At 56.5% G+C, this 11,284-nt stretch overlaps 2 protein-coding genes across 3 annotated transcripts; both read right to left on the bottom strand.

Annotated features, from left to right (window-relative positions):
• Positions 1–2,812: 2,812 nt before the first annotated feature.
• Positions 2,813–7,131, bottom strand: CHRNG (cholinergic receptor nicotinic gamma subunit). Its single transcript, XM_015871505.3, has 12 exons — positions 6,981–7,131; positions 6,592–6,731; positions 6,430–6,474; positions 6,192–6,301; positions 5,950–6,105; positions 5,520–5,617; positions 4,610–4,813; positions 4,220–4,334; positions 3,814–3,928; positions 3,388–3,592; positions 3,184–3,317; positions 2,813–3,104 (listed from the first exon to the last, which is right to left on the bottom strand). Exons 1-12 carry the CDS (start codon positions 7,024–7,026, stop codon positions 2,937–2,939), a joined length of 1,536 nt encoding a protein of 511 aa, XP_015726991.1. The 5' UTR covers positions 7,027–7,131; the 3' UTR covers positions 2,813–2,936.
• Positions 7,132–7,600: 469 nt separating this feature from the next.
• On the bottom strand, positions 7,601–11,213 carry CHRND (cholinergic receptor nicotinic delta subunit). Of its 2 annotated transcripts, none has more exons than XM_085513630.1 (12): positions 10,836–11,213; positions 10,292–10,417; positions 10,126–10,170; positions 9,854–9,963; positions 9,581–9,736; positions 9,363–9,478; positions 9,073–9,273; positions 8,714–8,825; positions 8,490–8,604; positions 8,164–8,365; positions 7,967–8,079; positions 7,601–7,881 (listed from the first exon to the last, which is right to left on the bottom strand). In XM_085513630.1, exons 1-12 carry the CDS (start codon positions 11,106–11,108, stop codon positions 7,699–7,701), a joined length of 1,752 nt encoding a protein of 583 aa, XP_085369756.1. In that variant the 5' UTR covers positions 11,109–11,213; the 3' UTR covers positions 7,601–7,698. The 2 variants fall into 2 exon arrangements, with proteins under 2 accessions (XP_085369756.1, XP_015726987.1); XM_015871501.3 differs by having other exon boundaries at positions 10,292–10,437; positions 10,836–11,004.
• Between the last annotated feature and the right edge of the window lie 71 nt (positions 11,214–11,284).

Genomic DNA, 11,284 nt, shown 5'->3' with positions numbered 1-11,284 from the left:
GATGGGTTGCTGCTTGGAAAACCAGCATGGCTGCAATTCAGATGCCACGGAAACAATAGGAGCTAATTACTTCCTCTGATTCTGCTTGACTACAACACTAATTGTACTCATTAACAGCTTTAGCCTTTCCCCTCTTCCTTGGGGAATCGCACAATTGCCTTTCATTTTTAATAGAGTCTTTGCATGGGCCTGAGGGGGAGGTTGTGGCCGGAGCTGGGGCACACCTCCTGCCCTATGCTCTCTGCACAATCCCCCAGGAGAAGGGGCTGCTGGGGCCAATTCAGCAGTGACTGCAGAACCAGCAACCTGTGTCTGGGACAAATTCTGGCCTCAGAGCCCGGGAGACCTTCAGCCTTGTGACTCCAAATTGTGAATTCCATGTTATTACTGAAGTCTAGACTGAAAGCAGCCAGGACCAGCAGAGAAGACAGCCTGAAATAATTCAATCTTCTGAAGGGCTTGTTTTCCGCATTGAGGGTTTCAGTCCCAGGCGGTCTCTGGAAGCATTCAAGGCAGTGACAGCAATGACTAACTGCCCCCTGTGGCCACCTCCCCTGTGGCATCAGGCTGGGCAGGGGGGAGAGGCCATTTCCCTGACCGCGGCATCACTCTTCATGTTTCTTAAGACCCCGCAGCCCTTTTTCTGTTCTTGCCACTCGTTTGCCACCAGCTTTCAACCAGATGATCTTTCCCAGGCGTAGTTTGTTTTCCCCACTGTGATCAGGTACTACTACAGCTGCTACTTAAAATTCCTTTTAAATACAGTTCTCCCCTGCTGCTCCCTGGTATTTGTTAGGGGGGATTTAGTTGTAATTACATTTTAGCAGTCTAAGCAAAAATAGCCTTGCAAGGCAAGGCTGAAATACTAGCTGCAGGCTCCTTTCATCCACAGTGCATTTAGCTGCTTGCAGATGACATCACTTAGGGCTTTAGTCCTGTTGTTTTGCCCAGCTGTGCGTCGCATCCACCTCTGCTATTTCGTGTACTCGCCCACTTCTTCCTCTGATACCCTGCGTCTAAGTTGGTGCTGATGAGTGCAGGCTTGCTATTAAATCTGAAAATGCTGCAGTCCTGCTGTGCTCGCCCTTAAATAATCATTGCAAGGGAAATGCGGAAGAGCCCTTCCCTGGGGCTGTTCTTCCTGCTGCCACTGTGGTTGAGGTTTGGAGGAACCCAGCACTGGTTCCTGTTGAGGAATGAGCTGGTTGGGAGGTGGAATAGGACTTCTTTCAATACGAGGTTTCTGGAGGGCAGAAGAAAATGGGTGCTCTTTGGTAATGTGGAGCACTGGGTTTGGTGCTTCTCCTGGCTTGGGAGATAGGTTTCTTAGCATTGGTTTTGGACTGTGGTCTACTGTGTCCAGCTAGAGTGGTGGAAAGATAGTCGTGGGTTGTTTGGGAGGGGAAGGAAACTGTCATGTTCTAGAAAAGGTTTCACATCTTCATTGACAAAGCAAGCCTGTGTAGGAGCCCCAAGACTGTGCTGAGTCATGACCTTCCCTGCTCTTCTTCAGGTTTCATCCACCCTTGCACTTGCTCAGATCCCTGTGTAGCAGCCTTTGAGTAAACCACCAGGTCTTTGCTTTCCCTGGGCAGGGGATGCTGGGCTGTGCCAGGATGGGAACTGTGGCTGTCTGGGTATAGCTGGTCATGTGTGACTCGGCTGATGGCTGAGTTGGGGGTTCAGAGAGTGACAGTAGGAGCTCATGGAGTGTCTCCAATCTGGAACCAAGGAGGAAAACTACTTTCTGAACCAGGAAGAGAGGAAAGGAATTCCTAGTTTTGGATGTGGAGCAGGTGGGTCTTGCTAGGCGTGGGGAGATGTTGCCCTTATTAGTGCTCTTGGTGTGGCACAGGCACCTGAGGTTGCTGGGCTAGAGGGGATTTTTCCCTTTCACAGCACAGTGACCTGCAAAGTGTTTCCCCACCAGAGCTCATCAATGCTGCATCTTGGTAGGGAGAGAAAGCCCAGAGGCTGGGGATGTGTCTGGTGCTACCGCTTAGGCAGCTGAGATCAGCTCCTGTCCCTTGTAGGGCTGGGGTCATTTGGCCAGGGCACCCCCAGCCTTTCAGCCACCCCGGGGTTGGGGACAGGACATCAGTGTGCGTGGCTATGGGGGCACAGGGACAAAATGAGGCCGTATTGCTGTGCCGCTCTGCTGCCGACGTGTGCTGCCTGCCAGCGTTCCCAAGCTGGCTCCCGCACCCCCCTGCCAGCAGGGACAAAGCTGCGGGTCCCAGGGGTCAGGGAGGAGCAGGGGGGGATGTGACACTGTGGGGGCAGGGGGAGGGGGCTGTGCTCAGTACATGAGTTGAGGCACTGAGGTGATGTTTATAATATGGTGGATGCCAAGCAGCACCATCCCCAGAGAATATTTGGGTGCTCTATTACTTTCTTCCCACTCAAAGCTGCTTGCTGGAGCTTGCCAGGGAGCAGGGGCAGATGAATTGTTGTAACTGGGATAGAAGTGAAAGGAGGAATTGCCTGTCCTCACCTTTAGCCCCATTGCTGCCCCATTGCCACCATGGCTGTGGGGATACCAGGGCCTGCATTTGCCCCAGCACTGAAGCTGAGTGTTTGCAGGGGGCAATGTGAATCTCGCTGCCTGTAGATCTTGCAGTACATAGCCCATCAGATGCCCAACTCTGCTCTGGTTCCCCCTCATCCCATCCCTCAGTGCCTCCATAGGGTGTTGTGTGGCTTGAAGGTCTGTAGCACTATCCATGTCCCCTGTTAAGTGTGACCCTCAGGGTCATGCCGGGGCTGTGCAAAGGGAGTAAAGCCACCAATGGGTACAAAGATGTTCAGGAGCTTGTGAGACCACCATGGGCTTTACTTCCACGTTCAGCACAACCACAGCCACCCCATGCTCCCATCACCCCATGTGACACTGGGAGCCAGGTCTGGGGACCCACAGACCCCATCATTCAGACCTGTCACGGGGGCAGGTATGTCTTGGGGTCCCCAGGGAAGGGCAGGGCGGGTGCCTGGTTGAAGTGAGCCATGAGGAAGATGCCAATGGTGCCGCACACAAAGAGCGAGGCCATGATGAAGAAGCAGACGCGGTCGATCACTCTCCCCACCAGGATCCACTCCTCGTTCTCCTGTTGGCTCATACCAAGGGAATGATGAGGACCCATCCCACTGCCCCCGGCCTCTCTGAGCCCTGTGGCCCCAACTCACACTGCTGAAGTCATTCTGCTCCCTCGTGGCATTGGCGATGTGGTTGCAGGCCTCAACGCATGCCCGGATCTCGGGGCTCGCCTCCTCCAGGCTCTGGCAAAAGTCCTGTGCACAGTTGCTCTCCAGGCCACGTCCTGCATGATCCAGCATCACTCAGTGCACCAGTGAGTACCCCACATCCCTGCCCAGCAGGTATTCACTCACCAATCTTCTCCAGCACAGTTTTCATCAATCCATCCCTCTCCTTTTGCTTCTCAAAGAGAAGTTCAGTCCGGGCTTTCCATAGCATGTACTCATCAGCTTTCACCATCAGCCCCAGGGAACTGCGTCGCCGGGTGGCTTGTGGTGGCCCCGGGTCCTCCTGTGGCATGTGCATGCCCAGGTAGCGGGGCAGGAGGTGCAGCCACACCTGGAAATATGGACACAACCCACCCAAATTGCCCAGGTGTGATTACATTCCTCCCATTGGGGAGCATCCCTTTAGGATGCCCTTATGACAATGTGCACCTACTGCTCCCCAGTGTTCACTAGCATGGTGGCACTGTGTGGTCCCCTGGGGACCCCAGTCTGTGGGGGGGACCACAGATACTGACCTCGTTTCCTATGGGGCAGGAGGATGGAGACAGGTACCTGGCGCACCCTCTGAGACATGGAGTGAGTGTTGGGTGTTCTCAGTGAGACGTTGAGGACAATGACAGCATTCACCACGATCACCACTGTCACCACCATGAGGAAGGTCAGGTACCTAGGGAGGGAATGTGAGACCTCAGTAGGCAGTGCAATCTCTGGGTTACAAGCAGTGATGGGTCCAGGTTGATGCCAGAAGAAACTGGGGACCAGCAGTGGGATGTGAGTGCATGACATCCATATGCAGGCCCTGCACATGGAGGGATGGAACGTGGCTGTCAGTGAGCCCTGGTTCCCTGTCCCTTGTCTGCCTAGGATATGGGCAGATTGGAGGTGACTTCCACCTGCCCACGGCACCTGGAGACCCTGCTGGCATGCTGTTCCCCATCCCCTTACTTCCATTACTTACTTCCCTATGAGTGGCACTGCCTGGGAGGTCTCGGGCACTTTCTGAGCAATAAGGAAAAGGAAGACAGTCTGGGCCAGGAGGACGTTGATGGAGACAGTGCACTTCTGCCCGCCCGCTGACAAAGCAAAGGGTAAGGTTGGTGGGGGGCAATGGTGTGGGCATGGCACTGCTTTGCCAAAGGAGCTGCCATGCCCCAGCACTGACCCAACCAAGTTCTACAAGAGAACTCTGAGGTGCCCAAAAATCCACCTCAAATCCCAAATATAATAGAATCATTAAGGCTGAAAAAGACCACACAGACCATTAAATTGAGCTGTTGACCCATCACCACCATGCCCACTAACCCATGTTCCTACTACTGCACCCCTGTGCCCACCAGAGCTAGGATACCTTTGGCAGGCAGAAAGTAGACCAGCACAGCCATGGAAGAGATGAGGACGCAGGGCACGATGATGTTGATGATGTAGAAGAGCGGCTTGCGCTGGATGATGAGGTAGAAGATCACCTGCTGGTACTGGGTGTCATCTGGGGTGAAGCGCTCTGAATTGATGATCTTCCGTGCGGGGCGGTGCTTGATGGCCCATTCTCCATTCTCTGCCATGCAGTGATGTCACCATTTGAGTCCCCACATCCCAGTGGCACCAGGTGGGAGGACGGGGCCGTGGCCACCTTGGGAAGCTGAGCACTGAGGGCTGCTCCAAAGTCCCCCTGGGAGCTACAGGAGGGGATACTTGCAGCCCTATGGGGATGAGTTGTGTGCAGGGCTGGGAGTCCCCCATCTCCCTGCCACTGGGCAGCCGTGGGGAAGCCGAGCGTGACGCTTTATTAAGGCGCGTTGTTTTCCCCCGCTGTCTGCGGGAGCGATAGATTTTTCCCAATCAAGATCTCAGCTTGGGCCGGTAATGAAAAAATAAATCTCGCTGCCCGAAAAGCATTTTGTTCCTTCAATATGCAATTAAAATGTGATGGAAAACGTCATCGTTTGGCCGTGACAGATACGTTCCCAGCATCAATCAAACTGCCAAGAGCAGCTCTCCGGGAGGGACTGCCAAGCAGTGAGTGCTGCGAGCCAGGGGGGCTGGTAAAACAAATCTCTCCCCCCTGCTCCCTCTTCCACTAATAACTTAAGTGCCCGTGTAATGGCAAGGGCTGCTAACAGCCCTCCTCTTCCCCCCCCCCACCACCACTGACTGAGTTCAGCAGCCATTGGCATTGCTGCAGGCTGTAGGGAATCATGGAGTGGGATGCTTGTCCTTGGAATATTTGTCCTTGGGATGCCATGTGGGGGTTATGGGGTTACCTGTGAAGGCTTCGGGGTCGATGAAGATCCACTCTATGGTCTGGCCTTCCTCCACTGTCAGCAGCAGGTTGATTTCGTTTGCACTGTAAGTCTGGGACCTGGGCGGGGGGCACAGGGGTGGCACCAATGGGAAAATAGCAGGGGTGGTTGGCAACCCTACCCATGGCAGGGGGGTTAGATCTTAACAGTCTTTGAGATCCATTCCCTTCTAAGTGGTTCTATGAAAGTGATGCTGTGTTACGCCAGTCACCTGTGTCCCTGCTGTATGGGAGTTTAACTGGGCAAACATGTCTCCATGGTTAACCAGATGCCAGGCCAATGGTGCTCGCCCATTCTGGGGCTCATGGAAAGATGCCCACCCTGGAGCAAAGTGAGACATCCCACCTCTGTCCCTATGGGGCCACCCCCAAAACTCCCAAGCTGTGCTTACTGGAAGACCATGGTGCAGTTCTGCCAGTCAAAGGGGAAGTAGGTGACATGGATGGAGCAGGAGCTGCGGTAGATGGCGGGGGGCAGCCAGTAGATGCTGCCATCAGGGTACACCAGCACGTTGGTGTAGAGTGTGATCTCAAATGTCCCATCGATGCTGGGGGGAGAAGTGCAGGCTCAGCCCCGAAGTGGGGCCAACAACATGTGGGAAGGTGTCTCTGCAGTACTCTAGTGTGGCCTCACTTGTTCTCCAAGACAATGTCAGGCAGCCAGACCATGGTGGAGGGCACCCGCAGCTGCTGGATGTCATCGTATTTATCAGGGTCCCACCGCAGGCGATAGTCGGACCATTGCTGGGAGAGGGGAGCAAAGCGTAGGGGTCACAGTGCTCCCTGGGGCTGCCCCAAAAGGAGCACCCACAACAGGGACTGTAGGTAATGGTGCCAGGGGTGAGCAGGGGGTGCCCTGCCTGAGATCTCACCATCTCGATCCAAACGTTGGTGGTGAGGGTCTCCTCCCGCTCATTCTGACAGGGAAGGAAGAGGGGAGGCACCTTTAGCTCCACCATCCCATCCCACTGGGGCCACCCAGCTCCTGCAGCATCACCCCAGCACCCCAGATCTGTAGTGCCGAGGGGTCTCACCAGGGAGATGAGGTTGGTGAGGGTGAGTTTGAGGGTGACATCAATGACCTGGTCCCCATTCAGTGCTGGGCGCAGGTGACGGTTATAGTTGGTCATCAGGTCCTGGAGCAGCTTCTCCTCCTGATTCCTGCAGCTTATGCCTGGGAGGGGGGGGGGGCATCCCAGCAGGGGAAGGGAAGCTTAGTACTGCCCCTGGGGCGATACTGATATTGGCTGGGGGGGGAGGGCGCATGGGGAGGGGGGTGCATGTAAAGCCTTGGTGGTGTGCAAGCAGGGCATGGGGACAGCACACATGGGGGCACCCATGACAAAACCCCGGGGAAAAGGTGGTGGAAGGGGGCACCAGGGACCCTTTGGCAGCCCCTCTCCCTCGGGTGGGTGCACCTTACCTGGCAGGGCGCAGAGGGCGAGGAGGAGGAGATCAGAGCAGCGCATGTTGGAGCTTCTGGCGCAGGGCTGGGGCTCCGCTCAGTCGCCTGCGCACCAGCGTTCTGGGCCAGGCGCCCACTGGGATGGGACAGCTGTCCCTGACCCCATCAGCTGTTCTCAGCAGCAATGTGGGATAAGGGAGGGGTAGGAGACAACCCACATCCCCCCTTCTGTGCTGGTGGGGTGATGGCAGTGCTGGATTTGGGTGTGGGGACCAAAGGAGCTCCATGTCTCAGTTTCCCTGTATCCCCCCCAGACAGTGTTTTGTGTCCCCCTTGGTGGTCACTAGTGGTCCCCAGGGTGGGGAAGTCCCCCAGCTCTGCCTGGGGAGCAATGCCCATCCCAAGGCTCTGAGTGCAGTCCAGCCCCTCATCAGTGCATTCCTGGCTTAGCGGAGAGGATGTGGCAGCTGTCCTGGGCCCCCAACGGCATGGGGACGTCAGCTGTGTCCCTTGAAACTGGAGCTGTGCAGGGAAGGAGGCACCCACTGTGCACCAGTGGGGCACTGAGTGATAGGGCAATACTTGTGGGTCTGGATGGGGTTTTGGGTCCCACTTAACCACCACCTCTGCACCCCATATTGTGAAGCACCCAACTTTATTTCTCCTAGCCACAGCAGATAGGCAGGAAGGAACGGAGGGGCTGCCACATAGGACCCCCATCACCCTCAAAGCTGCCCTATATGTAGCGCTTGTTCTCCTCCCGGTAGTCGAAGGGGTCTCCAGAGAAGGGCAGTGGTGGTGGGTGATTGTAGATGCCCATGAGGAAGATCCAGAGCGTGCCCACCACCAGCATGGGCGTGACGAGGAACAGGCAGAGGCGGTCCAGGGTGCGCGCCACGCGGTTCCAGTTGTCCTTCTCCTGGGGAAGGAGCCAGGAACAGAGCATGGGGAGCCTAGGGATCCCACTCTGCCCCATCATTCCCCACTGTGCCCACGCTCCCCACCTCATTGTAGCTGTTTTTCTCCTTCATATGCTTGACAATGAAGTTGGCCTCATCCAAGGTAGGTTTCAGGTGATCGTAGAGCTGCTCCTCGCTCGTGGCTGCTGGTGCAAAGCCTGGGGATGGAATGACCCTGAGCCCCCAAGGATAGCAGCCACACATCCCATGTCCCCCCTTCCCCCAGGGGGGGTGAGGCTCACGAGCAGGGGTGACACGGCTGGCCAGCCCGTGCCTCTCTGACTGCTTCTCAAACATGAGCTCGCTGCGGGACTTGACACTGTAGTACTCCTCTGCCTTGGCGATGTACCCAGCTGAGCTGCAGCGCCGGATGCATGGGGCACCTGCTGGGCTCTCAGCTGGGTGTGACATACGCAGCAAGGGGGGCAGGAACTCCAGGAACACCTAGCACAGGACATGCCACTGTGTCCCCGCTTTCTGTCCTCTCCCCAGGTACACAACCATCTGGGGTGGCACAGATTGGACACCGTGGTGCCATGATGCCCTCCCGTGCCCATCACCCCTTCACCTCTTTGACCCAGTCAGACATGATGTGAGTGCTGGGGGTGCGGAAATGGAAGTTGAGGACCACGACGCAGATCACCACCACAGCCGTCACCAGCAGCATGATGAACAGGAGGTACCTGGTGGGGTGGGGGACACAGATCTGGGGTTGGTGTTGTTGCAGGGGTCTGGGGACATGCAGAGCCATTCTCAGCCACCCTGGGACTGTGAGATGTGCCCCACACTCACTTGCCAATGAGGGGGATGGCGAGGGAGGTGGCAGGTAGGCGCTGGGAGACCAGCAGGAGGAAGACAGATTGGGCCAGGAGCACTGAGATCACCAGAGTCATCTTCTCACCACCTGGAGAGCAGAGGGAGCCATCCCATGTCCCCTCCCAGTGTCCCGCCCAACAGCGCTCCATACGGGGCTTTATGCTCTAGGGGTAGCCTAGGGTCCCTTTTGGGTTATCCCATGCCCTGCTCAGGGATGGTTGGATGGTGTCCTGCACAGGGTTATCCTAGTGCCATGTTGGATATTGGGGTAGCCACGTGTTCCAGGATAGGTATGGGACATGGGTGTCCCCATGCCCAGTGCAGGTACCACTCACTGTCAGCAGGCAGGTAGAAGACAAGGATGGCCATAAAGGCAATGAGGACGCAGGGTATGACGATGTTGATGACATAGAAGAGTGGCTTGCGCTTGATGATGAGGTAGAAGGTGATGTCCTGGTGCTCGCTGCTATCAGTGGGGTAGCTGGGGTGGATGTTCTTGCGGGCTGGGCGGTGGATGATTTCCCATTCGCCATTTTCTGTTGGAACACATGGGACAGCATGGGACCCTGTTCCCCTTACGGGGTGTCCCACTGCCACAGTACACAGCAGGGAGCACCAGCGCTACCCGTGAAGCCTTCAGGGTCAATGACGATCCACTCCACCCGGTAATACTTTTCAGTCTCTGGGTCGCTCTCCTCCTTCAGGTGCATGCTGATCTCCTGTGCATTGTATGCCAGTGAGCTGAAATGTGGTGGGATACAGGTGGTGAGGGTCTGCGCCGACCACTTCGACCTCCCACCCCATCCTCTGGCACAGTGCTTGGGACCATGCCAGACCCCACACCTGAATCTGAGGGTGCAGTTCTGCCAGTCAAAGGGGAAGAAGTTGACGTTGATGGGGCAGGCGCTACGGAAGATGGCAGGGGGCAGCCAGTAGACATAGCCGGTGTTGTAGACCAGCACGTTGCAGTAGTAGGCAACTTCAAAGAGCCCGTCATTGCTGCATGAGAGAAACTGAAGTGGTGGCAAGGCAAGGGAGAACCCTGGGCACTGGGCACAGCTCTGGCTAAGGATGTTTGCCCAGGGAGATTGGGGATGGGGACCAAGCTCTGCTCACTTGTTCTCCAGGACTATCTCAGGTAGCCACAGCATCTCTGGCAGCAGGCGGAGCACGCTGACGCCCCCAAACTCAGATGTGTTCCACTGCAGGCGGTAATCAGTCCAGCTCTGGTGGGAGACAACCCTGGGTCACCTCACCACGCCCAGGCCAGAGACACCCCTTGCCCATGGAGATGGCACAGGGAGGATGGTACCAAGGGGAAAGAGGGGTCTAAGTAGAAGTTTGTCAGTGTTGGCCCCAATCCCCCAACCCCTCCTGTCCCTACTCACTTGTTCGACCCACACGTTGGTGGTGAGTGTCTCGTCCACCTCTTTCTGAAACAGTGTGGGGGATACTGAGATGCCATGGCCATATTCACTGACCAAACCAAGACCTTCAACCCAAGGCAGCCCATAGAGTACAACTGGACCCCAGGCACTGCCCACCGGGGCTCACCAGCGAGATGAGGTTGGAGAGGGTGAGGGCCAGGTAGATATCCACAACCTCATCAGCAGAGGCAACGGGGCGCACCTCCTTGTTGTAGCCTCTCTCCTCAAAGAGGTGATGAATGAGCCGCTCTTCCTGGTTAATGCAGAGCCCACCTGGAGGGCTCAAGGTCAGGCAGAGGGGGTGGGCAGAGGCAGACAGAGGGTGTGGGTGCACAGCGTGTTGATGCCATGCAAGAGCAGGGAGGTGGGCACCCAGATGTGGTGTATGGGCACAGGAATGGCACACATATGGGGACACATGGGCATGCATTGACACAGAACACAGGGATATACAAACACAAGGATACAGAGCCATGTAGGGACAAACTAGTACAAGATGCCAGTGCAGAAGCCGTGACACTGGATGCGGAGGTAAGCACACACATGGACGTGAACTAGGATACACAGTGATACACGTGTGCTCAGCTGGGACATAGACACCACCACCCCAGCCCCAGCCTCATTGCAATGACCCAGGAATCCCCAGCACCCAAACCCACAGCTCTGCTCACCCGACAGCACCAGTGCCCCAAACAAGGCCAGCAGCACTGCCATGTCCCCCTCGCGGTGCCCGCGGTGCCTTCGTGCCGTGCCAGCTCCTCACCACCTCCCTGCTTGGCCTGTCCCAGCGGATGTCCGGCCGCAGAGATGGATGGTGCCAGGTGCTGGGGGGAAGGCTGCTGCCTCCGAATACCCACTCTGGCCCCCCTGCTTCCGGCACCCCCACGCCCAGAGAAGGGAGACGGGCAGGAACAGCTGGGCTCATCACCACCCCTCAGTGCCATCTAGTCACCTGAGCACTGCCAGGAGCAGTCCCTTCACTGCTCAGCAGATGCTACTGGGGAATATGGAGGTGTTGGCACCTAATCAATGCCTATGGCATGTGTAGTCTGTCACTAGTGTGAGTTTTAGTGAGGGTCCCCAGCTGAGTGGCACAGGGGGTGGATATTGGTGCTGTACT

This window comes from Coturnix japonica, chromosome 12 (genome assembly GCF_054131305.1).
Source record: "Coturnix japonica strain WE chromosome 12, WE-NBRP24, whole genome shotgun sequence".
Classification (NCBI taxonomy): Eukaryota; Metazoa; Chordata; class Aves; order Galliformes; family Phasianidae; genus Coturnix; species Coturnix japonica.
The sequence above is the reverse complement of the archived record's forward strand: the minus strand, read 5'-3'. Positions and strand labels throughout refer to the sequence as shown.

Bases quoted from the DNA above. Each gene is read 5' to 3' on its own strand.
- CHRNG (XM_015871505.3), bottom strand. From the start codon at position 7,026: ATGCGCTGCTCTGATCTCCTCCTCCTCGCCCTCTGCGCCCTGCCAG. The intron at 5,618-5,949 runs GTAAGCACAGCT...CCCCCCGCCCAG, and splicing joins AACTGCACCATGGTCTTCCA to GTCCCAGACTTACAGTGCAA. The intron at 3,318-3,387 runs GTGAGTGAATAC...TGGATCATGCAG, and splicing joins AACTGTGCTGGAGAAGATTG to GACGTGGCCTGGAGAGCAAC.
- CHRND (XM_085513630.1), bottom strand. From the start codon at position 11,108: ATGGCACTGAGGGGTGGTGATGAGCCCAGCTGTTCCTGCCCGTCTCCC. The intron at 9,274-9,362 runs GTAGCGCTGGTG...GTGTTCCAACAG, and splicing joins TGACCCTGAAGGCTTCACGG to AAAATGGCGAATGGGAAATC. The intron at 8,366-8,489 runs GTGAAGGGGTGA...GTCCTGTGCTAG, and splicing joins TGTCTGACTGGGTCAAAGAG to GTGTTCCTGGAGTTCCTGCC.